Below are 23,652 nucleotides of genomic sequence, written 5' to 3' on the forward strand. Positions count from 1 at the left end.
ATTCCCTTTGGGCATTCCTGATATATCGTGTTCATAAGAACGTGGGTAATAATATTTATAACCTTGGGTCTGTCTGCTGTGGTAGACAGTAGCCTCTATGGATCTTCTGCTTAGGGCCTGTTCTTGGTCTGCCATGATTAGTGCCTCCTTTTCCAGCCACTGGTAGGATCTCTTGATATCAGCTACTTCCTCTATTTGTGGGTGGTACATGCCGTACAGGGGATTGTCCTTTCATGATGGTTCATCTTCCTCTTCCTCCTCCTCCTCCTCATCATCATCATCTTTGGGTTTCTGCTGTCTAAGATATTCACTTAGCAGCTTGTCACCTGTGGCCATCTTCCTGATGTAGTCCTTGATATTCATTGCCGCATCTTGTATATTGGCTTTGACACTCACCAGTCCTCAGCCTCCCTCCTTTCGCTCAGTGTACAGCTTCAGGCTGCTGGATCTTGGAGTGAAACCCTCCATGCATAGTGAGAAGCTTCCTTGTCTTGATATCAGTGGCCTGTATCTCCTCCTTTGGCCAGGTTATTACACCAGCTGTGTATCTGATGACTGGTAGGGCATATGTATTGATGGCTCATCTTTTCTCCACTTCGGAATCGGTATCCGTATCCACTCTTTGTGATGATCTGGCTCAATGGGTTCAGGCGTATGCAGAACAGCAGTGGGGACAGAGCATCTCCTAGGTATATGCTGCACTTGATGGTAACTTGTGTGATGGGCTTTGACCTCTAGAGTTGTTTTCCACAGGCCCATTGAGTTCTTGATGAAGGCTCTTAGTGTCCTGTTGATGTTGTATAGTTCCAAGCATTCCAGTATGGTGGTGTTACTGGTGTCCAACAGATGACACTTTACTTTTGTGTGAATGAAAGGAAATATATTACAATGCAAATTATTTGTAATGGCCGTTATTGTTAATAATTGGTGTGGGCTGGATATCTATGAAGCATTAAGTTCAACAATAGTAATAAAGTCCATCCCCTAACAATGATCAGCTAGAGATGAATGAACTTTTGCTGCACTACACATCTGTGTACACACGCGCGCGCACACGCACCCTCACAGCGGTCAGTAACATGAACAACAGACAACATTCTGTCGCCTTGTTGACTCAGGCCTGTGAAAACAGAAGTGGATCGTGGGGTTACATTTTAAACCCTCCCCCGATAAATTGCCTCAGTTGGTTGAGTCCGGGGTTTCAGCAGAACCAAGATGGCGGAGGGAGCAGCGACTCGCCGAAGTTGACTTTTAACTCTAAACATTGAGGCTTGAAGTGCTCCCTGCCTCTGTGCGGACAGCTGCCAGCCGAGGAGTAACACCGGTGAGCCTGAGGTCACTGGCAGAGCCCTCATGTTGTGACAGTGTCCTGGAGCTGAAGCTTCTCCTCAGAGAGTAGCCGTGGTAGCCCCAGCTGCTAGCTGTAGCGCTATCCCGGTGGTTGGTGGACTGACGTCTGTCCTAGGAATCATCATCACACGGATGTGCCAGCACCACAGGGCCAGCAGAGCACGACGGAGAGAAGGCTGAGGCCGCAGGTATGTCCACAGGTACACGTAAAAACTAGAGCTACACAACGAGCCTCTGCCAGCTGCTGTTAGCTATGCTAATGTTAGCGACAATCTACTGAGAATGTTGCTCCTCAGCTAGCGTTAGCTAACTAACTGCAGCCCATTGCTGGCTGTGTATAAGTTAAGCCCATTTAATATAGGCTGCTGTGAAGTCTTACTCTTCTTCTTCTTCTAATGACACGTTGGTTTGATTATTGTGTTTCATGTGTGCAGCCGTGTCGCCTGTATTCGCCAGTGGGATTGTCGACGTATTCACTAGTGGGGTTGTTAACCTGAGGTTATGTTTTGGTATCACAGTCTGGGAGCTGTGTCGATGAGCTGCTAGTCGGGCTGTGGGTTGTGTGTTGTGGCCACAGGCTGGAGTCACGGCTTCTTGGCTGTACAGAGCTGATTAAACAAAAAGTGTTTCATAAATCTTACCTGCTGGAGCTGAACAAAGTCTCACCTTACTAAGGTTTTTATCTAAAAAGCCTTGATTGCATTCACAAATATATTTATTGTGTAAAGTCACCAAAGAGTAGTCATAAAAGCTGTTGTCAGACATGACCTTGATGCTGCTCTCACTCTCTCTTACACACACACTCAAGCACACACACACTAATGAATATGTCGACTAGACAGCATCTGACGCTCTGTTCACACCTGGTGTTAACTACATTGAAGGACTCAGTGTTTTACATACATCATTTTATTTGAGGCTCCAATATTAACACTAATCACCACATTGATTTTCTCACGATGGTCTATTCTTATGTATATATATCTCTCTGACTCTATCTAACTCCTTTCAGACATGTACTGAACTCTGGAGATCCTCTCTGGAGGAGGTGTATATTCACATCAATTTTATTTGTATATTGCTAAATCATAATATACATTATCTCTAGGCACTTTACATAGAAGGTCAAGACCTTAAAATCTTATTAATACAGAGAAACCCAACAGTTCCCACAATGAGCAGCACTTTGGTGACTGTGGAGAGAAAAACTCCCTCAATAACAGGGAGAAACCTCTAGAACCAGGCTCAATGTGGGCGATCATCTGCCTCGACCGGTTGGTGTGAGCAGAGAAAAATGGGGAGGAGAGGAGAGATGGGTGGAAAAGAGGGGAGAGAAGAGAGAGATAGTGGGGAGTGGGAGAGAGGTGAGAGAGACCGGGAACACTTGTGCACCATCAGGTATCAGCTCTGATTAGTTCAAATGAAAACAATAACAGTGTAAAGTAGTTAGTTATTATTAATGATAGTAATTAATAATTATATGAATTGTTGCTGCTATCATTAATAATAACTAACTTCTTAATAAGTATTGTTGTTAATAATAATAATACTAATAATAATAGTTGTTCTCCTGCAGTTCTGGAGTCAGAGATACCTGCAATGAGAGAGAGAAAGGGACTATGAGAAAAAGAAACATAGGTATTGACATGTATAAAAATATATAAATGAATGTGGGGTGGCCGAGAGACAGAGAGAAGTGGAGTGCCCAGTGCTCAGTGCATGATGGGAGTTCCCCCAGCAGTCTAGACCTATAGCTGCATAACTAAGGGATGGTTCAGGACTCACCTGATCCAGAACTAACTATAGGCTTTATCATAAAGGAACATTTTAAGTTTAACTTTATATGCAGAGATGGTGTCTGCCTCCTGAACCCAGAGTGGGAGCTGGTTCCACAGGAGAGGAACCTGGTAGCTGAATGCTTTACCTCCTGTTCTACTCCTAAAGACTCTTGGAACCACAAGAGAGCCTGTATTTGTATATATGTGAACGCTAATTTCTAATAAATTGAGAGCCCCTGAAGTTTACTGCAGACTTTGTCTGCCTGGCCCCCTAAAGTGAGTAGAAGTTGATTTAAGAACACAGTAGGAGATCCCCCACTGGGTTCACCGTGAGTGGGGGGTTATTTACGCTTCTAACATGCAACAGACACAAAAATCAAATTAACAAAAAGAAGAAATATCTCCAGATGAAAATGCAGTGACACACATAGAACACACTAATGAAGATGTCAAAAGAGAGTTTGTGGTCATAAATGCTGACGCCGGTGATGATGTGTTGTAAACAAAATCATTTGATCTCTGCAGCAGAATTAATATGTTACGTCCTGCCTCCGCCTGCTGCTCCACCCCTTACCTGAATCCTGCAAAGGATTTGTTGCTGGTGTGAACACATCTGATCATAGAATCAACTGCTGCGTTGTGCATGTGTCAAAGCCAAACTGTGGAGAAAGTTTAATTCAATTCATTTTTATTTGTATAGCGCCAAATCATAATATACATTATCTCAAGGCACTTTACATAGAAAGTCAAGACGTTAAAATCATATTAATATAGAGAAACCCAACAGTTCCCACAATGAGCAAGTACTTTGTCCAGACCCAATGCTTCCGAAATCCTCTGCAGGAAATGTCTGATGGCTTTATAGTACTCAAAACGGTTCCAAAAGAGTCAAAGCTTTCAATGGAGTAGAAACTGTGAGTAGTGCTCTTCAGTGTTGGTAGTGCCAAACCAGGGGATATTGGTGTCTTGTTCAACCTAGGCAACCATCTATCTAGTTTGCTAAACCACTGGTTCTTTATATTCTTTTCATTTCTCAGGTGTTACCAGCAATGTTGAGCTGAAGGTGCAGTGACAGTAGAGTGAAAGCCCGACCAGGTGAGTCCACACATTTATCTCTTTCATTGACTTTACACATAATTAAATGCAATCAGACATCTAAGGGGGTTAACTTTTAACCACATCATGGCAGAAACAATTTCTAAGTAAAATTTGTGTTCTGGATGTCCTGGTGAAATGGAAGTCCGTTCATACATTAGATTGTGTTAAATATGTTAGTCCCTTTATTTGTGGGGTGATATTAGCTTTCATTATATACACACAAGAAACCCAAGTGAGGTTTCTTATCCCCTATCCAAATCAGAGAAACCAAGTTTCTTATATACTTAAAAAATGGCTCAGCTGCAGAAAGCTTACTGTCACTTGACTAGTGTGTATTTTTGCTCATTATTGCAGACAAGCACAGCTAATTAATCACAAAGTTCATAGAAACACTTGTCAATTTAACCTGAAGCCAGTCTATACATCTGTGTTAAATCGACACAGTATGTATGGTGTAGGTTGGGCGTAGACTTGTCCTCTATGCTGTAGTCTGACGTGCACCTCTGTAGACATGTAACTTAGGCTGTGCTAACGCCAATGGCAACATTTTGATTGGTCCACTAGGTAGCATGTCTAGTCCATGTCTCAGTGGCCAGACAAGTGGACATTACCCTTCCCTCCTCCAATGTCTCACTGTTTCTGTGGTGCAGAAAACTCAGTAAACCATTGCAACATTGTTAAAGTATTGGTGTTGCTTGAGATAATGGCGACAATATTTTGTTAAATGAATAATTTTTTTAATGAAATATGTTTGAGTCCCCCAGAAGTGGCTGCAAGTTCAGTTCCAATTTGGCCCTTTGCTACTCTCTCCTGTCAAATAAAGGCGAGTGACAGGTTAGACTGCACAAACCGCAAAGTTGGAGAGCTTATATGTTATTATATGAGGTGTGTTAACATTTTTGGTTCATTATGAAGCTATGGTTGGACAAATTAGACTAAGTGGGCTGCCACTGTCTAGGTAATTAATGGGGAACACTGCATTTACTAGATAACAAGGAAGGCGTCTGTTTCTCTTACATTTTACACTTAACATATTCTCAGTTTATGATGTCAAGGGTAAAAGAATTGTGAAAGTCTGAAAAGTTCTAAATTCCCACAGAATGTTGGAGTGAAAGACAAAGACTTGTATTGGTTCTTAAAAATCATTTAACACCAGTGATATTAGCCCACCCGCCTACCTGAACACTGTCTAATAAGCTAATGCAACAAAGGTGTTACTAGACTCGTTTTCTTTCATTTGTCTTGTGAAGCCGCACCGTCCAGCTCTACTGAAACTTTGACTACAGGCAGAGATGAAGCTATGCAGCGTGACTGTGATGCTTCTTTAACCTTTCAACCCTCAGATCCCTGTTTTCATTATTACATCACACAGTGTATGCTAATACAGTGTTTACCATGATAATTGATTAACAATTAATGCTCCCTATAGGATCTACCCATTTTGCTCCACTTGGTATTCACTATAACTAATGTCCAGGTCTCCATAAAACTGTGGCTGTTCAAGACCTCTGAACTGCCTGCTCTGTAGTGGTTCCCAGGGTTTATGCTGCTGACTGGTCTTTGGGGATCCCAATGGAGTGTTCAGCTTGAATCAGCAATCCATTAAACAGCAACTGCTCATTATGACCACAGACTCCCCACACTGCTTTTTCAGCCTCCCACAATAAATGTATTATCTGTTCCTCCCCCTCATCTACCTCACCTTCAAGCCATCTGACTGTCTCTGTATGGAATTTCATTATGCAGCACTAGTAATCCTCAGACAGGGAGTGGCTGGGTGTATATTAAAATGTTCTACTTGGTACTCTTCGTGGTGTTTGGATGCTGTGTGTCAGAGAATCTTCTCATGCACAGAACCTGGGTAAAATGATAAGAACAGTCTATTGTTACAGCCCTGCAAAAATAAGTGCCAACTGCGATGTTTGAAAAATCAGCTTTTGGAAAAGTTAGATTGTTGACTGGTCATTTTGAGGCTGTAGACTGTCATGACTTAGGGACATTTTCCATGATTAGTTGTGTTTCCAAAGCGGTTTGTCTATTATAATACTTTTCCATAATTTTGTGTTGTTTCACACAGTGGCTGTGTTTTAAGTAGGGGAGTCATAATTCTACAAATCCATGGTTAATACCATACCTTGTTTTTTCCCCCCCGTGCAGCTGACTGAATGTGAATTTGCCAGGAAGGGAGGGGGGCATAATTTGATTCACATGTGTTATAGTGATAACTATACAATGAAACATTAGTTTTGTTACATAAGTTAAGTAATGACAGCTCAACAGGCTGCACTTGCAGTGGTGGTAGCAGATTGGTGTATTGCAATTCTGTTGTCCTTTTATAGTGAAATTCAATTTTATGTATATAGTGACAAATCATAATATACATTATCTCAAGGCGCTTTAGAAAGAAGGTAGAGACCTTAACATTTGAGAGAAACCCAACAGTTCCCACAATGAGCAGCACTTTGGCGACTGTGAAGAGAAAAAAACTCCCTCATTAACAGGGAGAAACCTCTAGCAGAATAATAATAATTTCTGAGTGAGAGCCCCTGAAGTTTACTGCGGACTTTGTCTGCCTGGCCCCCTAAAGTGAGTAGAAGTTGATTTAAGAACACAGTAGGAGATCCCCCACTGGGTTCACTGTGAGTGGGGGGTTGATTAAGCTTGCAACATGCAACAGACACAAAAATCAAATTAACAAAAAGAAGAAATATCTCCAGATGAAAATGCGGTGACACACATGACGCCGGTGATGATGTGTTGTAAACAAAGTAATTTGATCTCTGCAGCGGAATTAATATGTTACGTCCTGCCTACGCCTGCTGCTCCACCCCTTACCTGAATCCTGCAAAGGATTTGTTGCTGGTGTGAACACATCTGATCAGAGAACCTTGTCCGATAAAGATCCTGTAATAAAGTACACTTAGATGTCTGATTCAGTTAAAGCTGAATTTATGTTCTCTGTAGATAGTGGTAATAGTAATTTTAGATCGCATTCTTTGTGTTGCCATATTGCCTTTTATTATGTTTCCTTACATGTTTTATAAATTTAGTTAGTTAAATGCTGGACCACACTGTGAATACTTTGTCCTCTGTATAGTAAATATCTGAATTTGATTTTTTGTTAACGACAAATAACTTAAAAACTAGTGTAAATGAGTTAAATAATTTTTTGCTCAAACTGTATAAACAAGTATATCTTCAACAAGTGTATGATCTACAACAAGATTTAGTCCATTACCTAAATGAATTGGTTCTTTCTCCAAAAGCACAAGTCTGATGTTTGTTTGTTTGTTTGTTTGTCTTTTGTTTGTGGGTTTTTGTAGAATATTCCCTTGACTGGACGGGTCACAAGTTTACAGATGCTATGAGAAATGTATGTGGATGGAAAACTTATTTCTTCCCTCTTGTCCTTCTGTCCCTTCACCTTGCCCTTCTCCACTCCTCTCCTCTCCTCTAGGAGTTTCTTCTGGGATGTTCAGGCAAGGTGGCATAATGGGGTCCCACCCCGATGCACTGACCGCCAGCACAGACACATCCTCTGCTGAGACACTACACAAGCTACAAACTACTCTACAGAGAGATGCACCCGCATGTAGAGTCACCTGCACAACTGTTTGAAGGGGGGACTGACCCAGGAACAAAAACCTTGGGCTAAACTCGATAGATATTCAAGACAGAGATCTCCTGTGTTGGTGTTCACTATTCATCAAATTCTATTTCTCCCTCTTGGATCTCCCAATATTTGTTATTCCGTCCATCATATAATCACCTGTCTTCTCCCTTCTTCCTTTCAGTCATCCATGAGTGTTTTAGTCTTGCAGAGCTTGAAGTGTAGAGCAGGTAATGGATGATGCTGGCCATGGTGACCTAGTGTAAATGGCTATTCCCCAGCACAGCTTAGTGCCAGTATCTACAGCTCGATCTTCCTGCTCCACTCCCCCTTCCTCTCACCCCTACTCCACCTCTCTGCCCTCTTTGCCTGTTCTCCGCTGCTGCTTGCTGCCCTGTCCTGCCTCCCCTTTCCAACATCATGGTAGGTGCAGGCTTGGGTGTGTGGAAATTAATGCGAGGAGTCCGCCAGCTGGAGCTTCACCGCCTCATCCTGGCACTAATCATCTTCTGCTTGCTGTCCATGGCCTTCTTAGCTTATTATGTCTCAAACAGCCCCAAAATCAAGGAAGCTCCCCCTTTACCCTTTAGTGATTGTGGTGGAGAAGGAGGGATGTCACCAGGAACTAGTACTGGGGCTGATGAAGGAGGGCCAGGTGTGCAGAGGGCACCACTTTTCATCCCTGTGCATCAGGGCCGACTGCGACAGGTGAAAGCAGTGGACAATTCCAGGACAGAGCCTGTTGTTCTGGTCTTTGTAGAGAGCATCTACTCTCAGCTTGGCCAGGAGATTGTAGCCATATTAGAGTCCAGCCGCTTCCACTACCGGACAGAGATTGCTCCTGGTAAAGGTGACATGCCCACATTGACAGAGCATAACCGTGGACGTTACACACTTATCATCTATGAAAACGTGTTGAAATATGTCAATCTGGATGCATGGAACCGTGACTTACTGGACAAGTATTGTGCTGAGTATGGAGTAGGTGTCATTGGCTTCTTCAAAGCTAATGAAAACTCTCTTCTCAGTGCACAGCTTAAAGGGTTTCCCCTCTTTCTACACTCGCATCTTGGACTCAGGGACTACCGCATCAATCCCAGTGCTCCTCTACTCTACATTACCAAGCCAAATCAGATGGAGCAGGGCTCTTTACCAGGAGATGACTGGACAATTTTCCAGTCCAACCACTCTACTTATGAACCAGTACTTCTGGCCAGCACCAAGTCCTCTGAGGCCATGGCAAATTTTGGACCCAGCCACCTGCGGGCCCTCCATGCGACAGTGGTCCAGGACTTAGGGCTACATGATGGCATTCAAAGAGTTCTCTTCGGGAACAATCTCAACTATTGGCTCCACAAGCTCGTGTTTGTAGATGCCATCGCCTACCTGACAGGGAAGAGACTATGTTTGTCTTTGGACCGCCACATCTTGGTGGATGTGGATGATATCTTTGTCGGCAAGGAGGGAACCCGTATGAAGGTGTCAGATGTGGAGGTGGGTGAACCTTGTCAACCTTAATAATATTTAGATAGAATAGAAAAAAACTATAATATCATTTATTAAGCTTTTATAAATAACTAAGCAAACACCTCATGTTGTCATTGTGTTTTCTTCACAGGCGTTACTCAACACTCAAAACAAACTGAGAGCACTGGTTCCTAATTTTACTTTCAACTTGGGTTTTTCTGGAAAGTTTTATCACACAGGTATGCAATATCAGATGTTACTGTATAAACAAAGCTTTCTGTTTGAAACATCCTCTTATAAGACCCCTGTGTGTCTTTGTATCTGTAGAGTGTAAAACATTATTTTTTTATTTATTTTAAGACACAATATGCCAGTTCTCCAGATCAATCCAGCTCTAACATGAGAATTTGAATCAAATCACCCCACTAATCCAATCCCTCCCTCTCACGAAAACCAAAATCTGCTGGGAGAAATGTGCTCATTTGGTCTGGCCAAAAGCAAGAGGCGGACAGGAAATAACGTGGGTAGGGTTGTAGACATAACCTGTAGAAGCTTGCTAGCTAGAAGCTAGTGGGATTGTTGGCTTCTGGAAAAATTTAAGCAAACCTGCAATGCTGCCTTGAATGTTAATGAAGAAGCAGTTGAAGGGGTATTAGGAGTTGGAAATGTAAGAAACAGGAGGAAGAATGCCTGGCTGTAGCGTAAGCAGTGAAAGATTTATGTACTGTGCGTGCGTGCGTGCGTGCGTGCGTGCGCGCGCGTGCGCGTAGTTAGCATAGCATTAACTGGACTCTTGGCTAATACAGGAATATTTACCATCACCTCATATTAACTACTTCAATAAAACCTTTCTTTAATAAAACATGTTAACAGTGGGACTAACAACATACATGTATGAAAGCTATGGTGTAATTGTTACTAAGAGTGATTTTGATATGTCAGCTCAGGGTATCTGCCAGCAGCAGTGCTGGTTTCACTCTTCAAAATCAAATGTACCTCAACATGATACCTAAGGTTACTTTGGAGGTTAAGACGGGGTGATTGTAACTGATAGTAGAAGAACATGGTTTTATACTGACACTGACCCTGTTCAGACATTTCTGTTATTAACAACAGTCCTTAATGATCCGTACACGAATGGACCCCACTAAGTGCAGGTGTGAATGCATCAAGGACACGTTTAAGATTTTTCCCAATTAAAAAATAAAATAATTATCGGTCAGTCAGTGTTGATATAGCCTCAATGAGATGTTCACTTGTGATTGGATCTCGTGTCAGACCACATTAATTATTTTTTAACTGTGTGTGTTTGTGCATCTAGGTACTGATGAGGAGGATCGGGGTGATGACATGCTGCTGCAGCACAGGATGGACTTCTGGTGGTTTCCTCACATGTGGAGCCACATGCAGCCTCACCTTTTTCACAATGTCAGTGTCTTGGCTGAGCAGATGAGGCTCAACAAGATCTTCGCTCAGGTTAGCAGCACTGATACACACAGATTTGGACACTGTTGCAGTGTGAAGGGTAGAGAGAGGAGAATGTAATTGTTCTTGCTACATTATTAAGTAAATTAGTTTGTAGTTACAGTGTGTGTGTGGTTGATAGAAATAGTTGAAGGCATGTGGAACTGCAATGCTATGTACTGGAATGACAGTAATGTCAGTTTTAAAGAGTGTTTAGGTCTTCTCCATTTCTTCATATACTCTCAGGTCATAGACAACACTGTTTGTTATTTATACCAGCAGTTCCTTTCTACTCTTTTCCTTCTGATAATATGTATTCTTTTTCCTTCTTGCCTGTTCCTCTTTCTACCCCCTCATTGGCCCACATTCTATCCTCATTCCACACCTCCCTCTGTAGGAGCATGGTATCCCAACAGATATGGGCTATGCCGTGGCTCCACACCATTCAGGGGTTTACCCAGTTCACAGTCAGCTCTACGAGGCTTGGAAGTCTGTGTGGAGCATTAAGGTGACCAGTACAGAGGAATACCCCCATCTTAGGCCAGCTCGATACCGCCGTGGCTTCATCCATAATGGAATCAAGGTCAGTATGCTGTTCAGTACATGCTCATCAGTAATGACACCATGGGTTAACTTTTCTTATAGGTATTAGTATCACATGTAATATGATAAATGAAAACAGAAATTCATTTTCTCAAGGCATTCTCTAGTGGGGCTGTATTCAGGGTTTTTCCTGGCCAGAAATTAGGCGGGGGTGGTACTTAGATGAGAGAACGGAGCCGGGGAACAGACCCAGGGACCCTCGACAGTTCCACTGCCAAGGCCAGAGTGCGCAGAGCCCGGCTACAGCCCAAGCAGACATCCATGGAGCCATGCGGAGCTCCACTAAGTCCGCTTACAGTGTTTATTTTGGGTCTTTTTATACATGGTTGGAGCATAAACAAAAAGTTATAATTTACAGTTTTTACGAGCTCCTTTAGAAATGTAAGCGGTTTCCACTGTACTAGAAATGTCTAACTGTGAGCGAGTGGGGGTGTTGATGGCATTTCTAATGAAGGCCCAAACAAAAAGTAACCAAATATCTTCAGATGAAAAAGCAAAATATAATATATATACACTTCACCGACGAAGATGTCAAGAGTTTTAAGTTATATGGGCTGACGCCAGTGCCGATTTGCTGTAGACAAAAACATGTGATCTCTGCTGCAGAATTTATGCGCAACATCCTACCTCTGCATGCATTGCCACCCCTTGCCTGAACACTCGGATTTCTGCGTTGTAAATGTGTCTGAGTGGAGGATATCCTACTGCTTGATCAAACTTTGATAAGGCTTGATGCAGCTCTACCAATCGATAAAATAATGTGTGTCACTGTTCTGATCCTTTTAGATCAGCATGAGACATCCCTGGTTCAGTATTGTACTGTCGTAACCCAAGTTAACTACTGACTCATGCCTCACTGCTGCCTAAGCCATGATTGTAGAATGTGGCTAAAATGTTACAAGTTATTAAAAATGTCAAGAAGACAGAGACTGAATCAGAAATCAGAAATACTTTATTGATCCCAGGGGGAAATTGTGTTGTTACAATTGCTCCAGGTAATCGGTAGAAATATAAGCATATCAGATTAAATATGAAATATATACAATATGTGCGTACTGTACATTGAATATTTAGTGCAAATGGATATGCATCGTAATGACTTCAGTCTGTCGACTCAGTTTTTAAGAGGGAGGAGTTGTATAATTGAATGGCCACAGGCAGGAATGACTTCCTGTGGTGCTCTGTGGTGAAGAATATTTACACACTAAAAAATATGCCAAAAACTGAAAATTAATTTTGTGTGTTTTAGGTATTGCCCAGGCAGACCTGTGGGCTGTTCACCCATACGATTTTCTATAATGAATATCCAGGTGGCTCGAAGGAGCTGGACAAGAGCATCAGAGGAGGGGAACTCTTCCTCACTGTCCTCCTGAACCCTGTAAGAACACTACTCCCTATTCATACACACAAACACATTAAAAACCATCAACATGCTGAACTGATCTGTGTGCTGGTGGTTTAAAGTTAAATTTCGACTGTTTTTTAATTGTTATAAAAATGTGGTGTTACTTTACTGTAAGACCCCCTATTGGAACAAAAAAATAGATTTTTGGAAATAAATCCTGGTAGATATTTTCAGGCAATTATTTATTAAAGTGTCATTCCAGCAGCTTGTTGCTCAAAATATGTCTTATAATATAACAGGCAAATAGGGGGTATGCTATGTTTAACAACTTGATTTTCACCAGAGGAGGGAAACAGCAGGTGAGCATTTACTCTTTCTTACAGTGGATGTTTGAGTGCATAATTATTATTAATCTAAATCCACTAAAAGCTCATGCATTTTAAATGAACATTGTGCCTCAAAATTCTCATCTTACTTTTCCACTGGTCTTCTTGACCTTACGAGTCATCAGATCCAAATATTCTACTTAATGGCTTCAATAATACCTGTCAAATCACACTGGATATTATAGCCCCCATTAAAACAAGAATGAAATCCCCTGTTAACACCTCTCCATGGGTTGATGACAGGCTAAGAGAACTTAGAAGGCTGTGCAGAAAAACCAAGGAAGTGGAAAAAGACAAAACTCTGTCCACTACTTACATATGAAAGACCTCTTAACTTCTTATAATAACAAAAGTAAAACTGCAAGAGCTAACTATTTCTCCAAACTAATCACTAGTAATCACCATATTTTCCAGATTTCTTTTTAAAACCATCAATAGACTTATAAACCCTGCTCCTTCTGCCCTTCTGGCCACTCTACATACCAACTGTGAAAGGCCCATTTCAAAACCTCCTTTCATATCCCAAATCCTTGAAAAGGTGGTTCTGACCCAACTGCTAGATGTGTGTGAGAATAATAAAATGTATATACATAACAGCTAAAAACCTGGGCGTCACATTCAATCCCATCTAAACTTCAAAACACTTTAATAAAATCATTAAATCTTGCTACTTCCATCTACGAAACATTTCTAAAATCAAATCGGTTCTATCCCTCTCTGATTTAGAAAAGGTAATACATGCCTTTGTTTTCTCCCACCTGGATTATTGCAACACCCTGTATACATGCCTCAGCCAAACCCTGGTAACTAGTTTGCAGCTTGTTCAAAACACTGCTGCTCATATTTTAACAAATACAAACTAGAGGGCTCATATCACACCAGTTCTTGCATCCCTTCATCGGTTACCATTTAAATTCAGGATTGAGTTTAAGATTCTTTTAATAACTTCTAAAGCCCAACATGGACTGGCCCCAACCTCCATTTCGCAGATCTTGACTCATTATAATCCGGGTCATAACCTGAGATCAGCCAGCCTGTCCCTGTTGGCTGTCCCCAGGTCAAGGCTGGCCACCTAAGGTGACCGGGCGTTTTCTGTCAGGGCCCTGAGGCTCTGGAACTCCCTGCCGGATGAGATTAGGCTCACAAACTCACTACTGATCTTTAAATCACTGCTCAAAATGTATTTTTACAGGAAAGCATTCCTAACATGTGACCTGTAATTACTTTCACTAGAATAATCAGACTTATAGAGTTCATGTATGATGTTCTTGAGGTCCCTCTCCCTTCTCCTGACCCCACCACCCCATCTCTCCCTCTATTCTTCTCCCTCATTGCCACCCACCTTCTCTTTCCCCATTTTTCTCCGCTCACCCCAACCAGTCGAGGCAGATGGACGCCCACACTGAATCTGGTTCTGCCTGAGGTTTCTCCCAGTTAAAGAGGGAGTTTTTCCTCTCCACAGTAGCCAAAGGGCTTGCTCATTGTGGGAATTGTTGGGTTTAATATGACAGCTTCTGACTCTGCCACCTATGAGAGTAGGTATTTAGTTGAATCTAGTTTAAAAATAAATACATAAATAAATAGAATAAAAAAGGTACAGAGGTAATGACGTCTGATCTACTGAGCGGGCCACATGGCTTTCAAAGCACTGCCATACAAGCCAGTAGCCAGATTTACCTTTAGCCTCTCTCAACGTTATTGTGATTAATAGGCTAAAACACTTGATGACACCAATCTACAATTGAAGATATTATTTACATTACAACAAACAGTCTTACAGAGCTCAAATGTGATGATTAAACTGCTGGCCCAAAAAAATTAACTAAATTGAATAACTATTATAATTTATTCTTCTTCTAAACATGGATTTTATTATTTTTCTTGTGAAGCACTTTGTCACTTTGTTTAGATAAGTGCTATACAAATACAGTCATTATTATTAGCTGTGAGAATACCCTTGCCCTTTTGATAGGCCCACCAAGCCCCCTCACAGCTTTACAGCTTGTAAATCTAATACCCTCTATCATTTCGTAACTGCTTGTTTTAATTATTATTATTTAATTGTTTTAAGTTGAAACTAACTTTGTAAGAACATTGTGCCCTCTCATTCCAGATCAGTATCTTCATGACCCACCTGTCTAATTATGGCAATGACCGACTGGGTCTCTACACCTTTGAGTCTTTAGTAAAGTTTGTCCAGTGTTGGACTAACCTCAAGCTGCAGACACTGCCTCCCGTCCAGCTCGCTGAAAAATACTTTCAGATCTTTCCTGAGGAGAGAGATCCACTCTGGCAGGTTGGTATACCGATTTACTGATCATATTTTTCAGGCAGGTGCATGTGTACAGTTGTTATGCATGCAACAACTGTGGCCAGAGGCATTTTGTTTTCAGGTTGTCTATTCATCCGTCACACTCTGGTGAACAACCCCCATCCCCCTTCAACTCCAGAGGCTCTGACATTTGCGTTCACCCATACACCTCCTTCAGTTCAGTAGATGTCTGAAAGCATCTTATTTGTGGGTAAAGCGAGTGTAGAGGGATAGGCTTGTTTGACTAATGCAGTATAAGTTACAAAAATAAACATAATCAGTTAGACTACAGACAGAGACCTTTGATTTATCTTCTTGGGACACAGGGCTTTAGTAATAACGTTTTTTCTCCAATACCAGCTTACCTTCTTTAGTTGAACTAAATAAAGGCCCTTTTCATTATTTGAGGAAATATGCTATTAAAGTTATACTTCAATGTGTACTCAGCTATTTGCCCGCTGCAAGTTTATGAAAAGCTCTGGAAGTGTTGAAAATTTTGCTCTCCTGTTTTTAGAACCCTTGTCATGACAAGAGACACAAAGATATCTGGTCTAAAGAGAAGACCTGTGACCGACTCCCCAAGTTCCTTGTCATTGGACCACAAAAAACAGGTACCTCTCTCTCTTCCTCAGTTTTCCTCTTAATTTTTGTCTGTATATGTCTCTCTCTAGTATAAATGTGTTGTCTTTATTCAAAGGCACTACAGCGCTTCATTCATTCCTAAGCCTCCACCCAGCTATCACTAGTTCCTTCCCAAGTCCCACCACCTACGAGGAGATCCAGTTCTTCAGTGGAGCAAATTATGACAACGGGATTGACTGGTAAAGACTACACAGCCAAATTCTGTGCACTGCTTTCAGGAAGGCTTCAACATTCAGTCACACTAGAAGTGTGAAGAGTAGGGGCATTAGGTGTATAGGGACTCAACAACAGAAACATTCTTACATGTGACTGACAGGACAAAAATAACCACTGATGACTGAAAATGAAAAAAAACAACTGCAATGAGAAAGCTTAAGGGAGGATTCAGGACTGAAATCCAGAATCTGTGTCAATATGTTTTTCAAAGCCTGAGCTGAGCTATTGCTGCTGCCCAAGGTCTTTACCACATGCAGACTTTACATATGCATCCATATACTTGTGCCGGGTTTTACCAGCTCAGAGATGTCATCTCTTTCATCAATGAGTTAACAAATTGATTAGGATTATAATGGGAGCATAATACATATAATAAAAGAGTTCAGGGATGTGAACACTTTTTAGACATGAGCTAAAAACTACTTGTTTCATTTCCCTTCTTCTCAGGTACATGGACTTCTTCCCATTCCCTTCTAATGTCAGCACAGATTTCATGTTTGAGAAGAGTGCTAATTACTTTGACACAGACGTGGCTCCTAAGAGAGCTGCTGCCCTGCTACCCAGAGCCAAAATTCTGTCCGTGCTCATCAACCCATCAGACAGGGCTTACTCCTGGTACCAGGTGAGAAACTATCACACAGCACATCGCTGTAACATTATCCAGTGCTGGCAAAACTGTGCACACATACAGGACACACCATGTGACTTCCTTGTGGCAGTTACAACCATCTTAACTATCAGGATTGTGTATGTCTTCGTGTTTTAATGACCACAGCACCAGAGGGCCCACCAGGACCCTGCAGCCCTCAACAACACTTTCCATTTAGTGGTGACAGCAAGCCCCTCGGCCCCTAAGGATCTGCTGGCCCTTCAGAGACGCTGCCTTAACCCTGGGGCCTATGCTACTCACCTGGAGCGCTGGCTGCAACACTATCAACCCAACCAGGTAACACACCACAGCTCTTAACACAATGCGCGGACTGATTGATATGCAGTCGAATGCATTGATGCACGTATGTGTACCTTCTCCCCGATGGCAGGGGGACAAACAGACTGTGGCCTGAGTGGGTTGGGTCCTTGCTGAATTTGCTAGCCTTTGTGTGTAGACGGCTAGCATATACTGTGTCCAGAGTCGGTAGCTTGGTTCCCACAATCCTCTATGCTGTCTTGAATATTCGGGCTAAGTCTCTCCTCACCGTTTATGTGGAGAGGGGGAGGTGTGGTCTTCCTGGTTCTCCTAAAATCCATGATGATCTCTCTTTTTGAAGTGTTGAGGACCAGGTTATTTTCAGTGCACCACTCAACCAGATGTTGTACTTCCTCTCTGTAGTGCACCTCCTCATTGTCTGAGATCAGTCCTACTATAGTGGTGTCATCAGCAAACTTCACTATGGTGTTAGAGGAGTGGATGGGTGTACAGTCATGAGTGAACAGGGTGAAGAGAGCAGGACTGAGCACACAGCACTGCGGTGCTCCTGTGTTGCTCCTGTGTTCAGGATGATGGTGGAGGATGTGTGGTTGCCCATTCTGACGGTTTGTGGTCTGTTTGTGAGGAAGTCCATAATCCATGAGCAGAGTGTGGTGGATAGTCCAAGGTTTTTGAGTTGAGTTGACCAGTTTGTGGCGGACTATTGTGTTGAATGCGGAGCTAAAATCACCAAATAACTCATGGCGTATGTATTGGAATGCTCCAGATGGGACAGGGATGTATGAACTGCTATTGAGACAGCATCCTCTGTAGATCTGTTTCCCCGGTAGGTGATAGTCGTCAGGTTTCTGAAAGTTTGTTTTAAAACGAGCATAGAACTGGTTCAGGACATTAGGATGCTTGGTGTCATGGCTGGTCTGTGAGGTGATGTTCTTGTATTCCGTCAAGACTTTAATGCCTCTCCACATGCTGTGGGTGTCGTTGTTTTCGATACACTGCTGGTATCTGCTTTTGGCCTCTTTGATGCCCTTCTTTAGTTCTCTGTGGGCATTACTGTAAGCCAGACTGTCTCCTGAGTCCTGACCTGTAGGCAGCATCTTGTGCTCTTAGCTGAGTCCGTACATTCCTGTCCAGCCATGGTTTCTGGTTTGGGAACACCTTGATGGTTTTGGTGGTGAGCACGGTCTCAGTACAGAAGGCTATGTAAGCCAGGACAGATGAACTGTATTCCTCCGGGTCTGTGCACTGCGCAAACAAGTCCCAGTTTGTGTTTTCAAAACAGTCCTGCAGCAGTGGAGTGGACTCTTCCCTCCAGACTTGGACAGTTTTAACACTTATACTGTCATTAGTAACTGTTATTAGTTATAGTGTACAGTAAACAGTCTCAACATAAAATGTGTGTGCGTTCTTCTCTTTCATCCAGTTTAAACCCAAAATGTTTTGCACTTTCACTTTACTGTGAGTGCAAATTCTGACTCGCTCTCATACACAGAGAGAAGTGGCAGAACTCTCTAAATATCTGTGACATTCTTATGTAAATTAACACGCATGGAAACACAATGCGCAATTTATCAAAATGAAAAAAAAAGGGTGCTCAGCAGTGGCGGTCATAATTCAGCAGCGGCACACTGAATGCACGTAGGGGAAACACTGCTATGATATTGATCTCTCCTCACTAATTATCCTTCGGAAATAAGTCATCATACTGCTGACAATAAATCAGTCTGTACTGCAACATGTTTAAACTAAGAGTTGACAAACTGAAATTTCTCTTAATTATAACATACCTGTGCAAGAACTAGAACTTTACATTTATGACTTCATATATCTGTTGTGGCTCTCTAATGTCCAGTTAGAGATGTAACAGTCCAGATGAGACAAGCCTTTTTCAGACATGACATTTGGAGAATTGGGTTCCAGACTTTATCCACAGTTTTCCTATCACACATGCATAATGACGTGTTCACAACAGCAACAAATTAACTGCATGATTCAGGCGAGTGATGGTGCAGCACACAGAGGCAGGAACTTGTATTTATTCCGTATTTATTATACTCGCGTCAGCTCTTATCAGCATCTTCATCTGAGATATTTATATTATTTTTGTATATTCATTTTTTTGTGTCTGTCATGCCACGTGATAGAGGTGTCATCAACCCCCCACTTTGTTTGGGGCGAATCCAGCAGGGAATCCCCTTGTGTGTTCTCACATCGACTTATGCAGACTTTCTGTAGATTAGTGGGCCAGGCGGAGAAAATCCACAGCAGGTCTGGAGGCTCTCTTTCGGACATTTGTGTTTGGCATACACCACCTCCAGCGAAATATGTGGAGAATCTCCGGAGTACAGTGCATATCTGAAAGCAGCTATTGTGGGCTGCTTTTCTGATGAACCAGAATGTTTTACATTCATGACCTCTGGTAGACACCATTCAGCACAGTCGTGCTGCGTTCACACCAAACATCTTTGTACTAAAACTAGCTCATGTTCGTCATGAAGTACAGGGACCTGCAGAATGTGTGTCAGTTCAATGACTCAGAGAAACCTATAATGGATTCACTTCCTGTTGATGTTGCCACAGAGAAGAGGCTGACTGATATGATCAGTTTTGATTCATGGATGACTGTGTGTTTGTTTGTTTGTGTGTTGTGTATTAGGTGCACATCGTGGATGGGGCCCTCCTGCGGTCCAACCCAGCACTAGTGATGGAGGGAATCCAGAGATTCCTTGGTGTCACTCCCATCTTCAACTACACCCAGGCTCTAATGTTAGTAACACACTCACACAAATGCTTACGTAGAGAATATGTTAAGAGCAGAAAAAAGCGTAACAGAGAAAGCAACCCAGCATTGTTTCCATGTACCAGGCGCAAGAAGTGTTGGCCTGTAACATACTTTGTGTCTGCAGGTATGATGACAGCAAAGGTTTCTGGTGTCAGAGGGTGGAAGGAGGTCGAGCCAAATGTCTGGGGAAGAGTAAAGGCAGGAAATACCCAGAGATGAGTTCTGAGGTGTGTCTACACTTCATACTCTCATCACAGTGCCTCACTCTCTCTTTACACATCAGCTCTTGCCACCTGCTCTGTCAGTAACATCATACATCATACATGCCAATTGAATAGCTGAGATATAGGAATACAGTGACTTCAATGGTGTCACCAACACTAATTGTGATTAGAGTGAGTTAATAGTTTATGATATAAAATGTTCAAACAAATGTTGCTGCAGCACCACTTTAAGTGGGGCACCACTGCACGCTCTACTTCTTCCTGTTAACAATTTTTTAAGTTAAAGTGATATCATCCAGCAATTTTGAATGAAACTACAGTATACATCTGTAAGGCTTTATTAAATGTTCACATCGTCAATAGGGAACTGCTGGATTTGATGAGATGAGTAATTAGAAGAAACACTGCTCACATCAACAACACAATCATTGCACATCTTTACATTTTATCAGATTATTTTACGTAAAGTTCTCCTCATCTGACCTTTATATCTATCTGTGTGTGTGTGCACGTGCACAGTCACGTGCCTTTTTGGCAGAGTACTATCGAGAGCATAACATGGAGCTGCTACGCCTGCTGAATCGACTGGGCCAACCGCTGCCGTCCTGGCTCCGCCAAGAACTCCAGAGCACCAGCTGGAGCTGAGGCCAGGAGCTCGCAGACAGACACATCGCACAGAAACCGGGACTAGAGTCTGTGGATGAGCCAACACTTGGCTCTGGATTAGACTGGACTACCTAATCTGGAATCTACAGCCGCACACACTAAAAGAGCTGCAAGGTTTTAGCTGATGTTTCTGATGCTCCTGTGTGCACCACGAAAGTGTTGGTCCCTGTTGGAGAAGGATCCCATTGGACTCCCAACCCCCAACTCCTGATTTGTTGCCAACCTTGTGCGAGCACTAGGCAGCGGTCAACCTCATGTTGTGCGTGGGAAGAGTGAGGGCTGACATTGCACACATCAGTTTTCTGTGGATCCAGAGGACTTGATGGCCAGAAGGTTTGGAGGCATAATCAACAGATTAGATCGCCTTAATGTGAGGATAGAAACTCACAGAGTGAGACCATGCAAATGTGGAGTGTATGAGAGGACGCAGGACTAACATGCACAAACACACAGACACGCGCACGTCTCATTTCTCCAAGAGAATGATTGTAAAGCAGTTCATTTTCAATCTCAATTGTATATGTTTGGTTTGGAGGAAAGGCGGAAAAGTGACAGACAGTCTGTCTGCTGTGTCCTTCTATCCTCACCGTTTCAGTGTGAGACATATTAAAATGGTTAAGTTGCTATGACAGGGCAATGTAAATACCAGTTTTCGGTTCGGTACAGATGTGAAGCCCATATTCGGTTCAGGCTGTGCCCTCACTATCATCTGTCAGTGAGCAACTTCTACACTCTACTTCACCGTAGCAATGTGACATTCTCCAGCTTTAATTTAAGATCGCTTACATTCTTGCTTTTAACCTAGATACCATCCATTTTTTAATAAAACGAGTGAAGTACACAGCATACTGTGCTGAGTATATGTTATCGTAGAACTTGTCAGTTACTTGAGTTTTTTCAGTGGGATTATGGTTGACGTTTTCATACTTCAGGACCAGAGTGAAAGTTCAGGTTTGACCTCAGCTCTTTATTATGTAGTGAGAGGTATAGACCTTTTTTTACAGAAGCTATTTTGACTTGAAAGTGCAGATAAACACAATGTTACTCAGCATATTAATGAAGACTGTTTTAGTTAGATAGTCTTATTTAATGTGATTAGTAACACCTACCATTTCAGGTCAGAATGGCTTCTGTGAAAAAGATGTTTTATTTACGTTGAGTATACAGTGTCAGGATAAATCTTTCAGCAGTGCTCTGTCCTCTAATTTCATGGCTCTGACTAGAGACTTCTCCCTTACAATGACTGCTGATGCTCATGGGTACTGCAATTTTACGAGTCATTACACACACCAAGCTGAGGGGACAAGATCAATCAGACACAAAGATATTATAAGTATTTACACAGCTTATGTGTGGATGAATTTTCCTTTCGATCCATGTTTTTACTGATGAGGACCAATATTAATCAATAGAAATTATCCATTTCATGGAAATTAAACTTTTAGAGACCAAGGTTACCTGTTTGCTATTCTGGTTGTTAAGGGACTCACAAGAGACGAACTGATTTAAAATTGGTCAAAATGAAGCAGCAAAGGCTGAGTTATCTCAAAAAGCTCAAATACACTAAGTTCTTCATTGCCCTTGATGCATCTTATTTCTGGACATTTTCTGCCTAATAAGTAGCTACACTCTCAAATGAATGAGTCCAATTTTCTGTATATAGTCTTCAAACTGAGATTACCGTGTTATTACACCATGACGGTTATTTTCCCAGACTTGACAAATTTTCTGCATAATTCAACTAACACACTAACCACAACCAATGCAGTTATTTGTACATGTCAAATTATGGATGATGGTAACCTACTTGGACAGTGTTGTCCAAATAAACAGTTACAGCTGTTGACATTGATTGTGTTATGATCTGATCATGAGGCACAGCTCGGGACCAGAGCTCTAAAACCTAATTTGGGTTGTTTGACTGTGTGTGTAAAAGAAGCCTCTCAGTCAGGAGGAGCGACACCCTTGGTATAAAACATCACATTTCAGATATCATCTAATAAAACAAAAGAATTCTAAACACACTTCATCCCACACGCTCTCACAACCGTCTACATCCGAGGACAGGATGTTACGAATGTCACAGGACAAGAGAACATGCATCAGAGCTGGTATAGAGACTAATCAGAAGCTGCAGTCTTTTTTCCTGTTTGTTTTATATGAATGTCAAAAAGACCAACACAGTATCGTCTCTAATAAACACTGAGATGTTGGAAATGATTGCTGCTGCTGTTTTGAATCCTCATATACGTAAATGTAGAAATATTCAGCCTCTGCAGTCTCATCTGTACCACAAGCATGGTGTTTTGAAGAAAATCTTCATCACACAGTCCATTGTGGAGACTGTGCACACCACCAATTTATCATTAAATTTGCCATTTTTCATATAAGGGAATCACCTTATATGAAGGTTTACACTGCTGCTGTTACTTTCCCTCCTAAAGTTTATAACAGTCTGATCCAATAACAACTGAATGGCTCCTCCTTGTGGACAGTTTGCAACTTCCTAAATTGTCAGCGTGTGGGTCGGAGATGAAAGGATAACTGTATTTTGCTTCACTCTCTCTCAGCTTGGATTGACTCCAACCCCCCCGTGAACCTCATCCATTTAATGGGTGGATGGACTCTGGGTTTTGCAGGGAGCACAATGCTGGTCATAGTGTGGGCTAAGAGGTTGATTCATCACACTGTGGCTATGAGCATGAAATGCCCACACAACATCAGAGCCTGCTGCAGCAAATCTGAAACACAGCAGCGATCACAGCACTGTTTAAATACTTAA

The 23,652-nt window shown here is 42.1% G+C and overlaps 1 protein-coding gene across 1 annotated transcript; it reads left to right on the forward strand.

Moving 5' to 3' along the window:
• Positions 1 to 1,181: 1,181 nt before the first annotated feature.
• Positions 1,182 to 22,722, forward strand: ndst2a (N-deacetylase/N-sulfotransferase (heparan glucosaminyl) 2a). The gene is made up of 15 exons (XM_020103556.2): positions 1,182 to 1,538; positions 4,166 to 4,223; positions 7,684 to 9,330; positions 9,455 to 9,542; positions 10,625 to 10,779; positions 11,165 to 11,350; positions 12,620 to 12,748; positions 15,215 to 15,397; positions 15,927 to 16,023; positions 16,110 to 16,233; positions 16,718 to 16,892; positions 17,046 to 17,216; positions 19,855 to 19,964; positions 20,105 to 20,207; positions 20,724 to 22,722. Exons 3-15 carry the CDS (start codon positions 8,257 to 8,259, stop codon positions 20,847 to 20,849), a joined length of 2,721 nt encoding a protein of 906 aa, XP_019959115.1. The 5' UTR covers positions 1,182 to 1,538; positions 4,166 to 4,223; positions 7,684 to 8,256; the 3' UTR covers positions 20,850 to 22,722.
• Positions 22,723 to 23,652: the final 930 nt, after the last annotated feature.

This window comes from Paralichthys olivaceus, chromosome 14, assembly GCF_024713975.1.
Source record: "Paralichthys olivaceus isolate ysfri-2021 chromosome 14, ASM2471397v2, whole genome shotgun sequence".
In the NCBI taxonomy this organism is placed as follows: Eukaryota; Metazoa; Chordata; class Actinopteri; order Pleuronectiformes; family Paralichthyidae; genus Paralichthys; species Paralichthys olivaceus.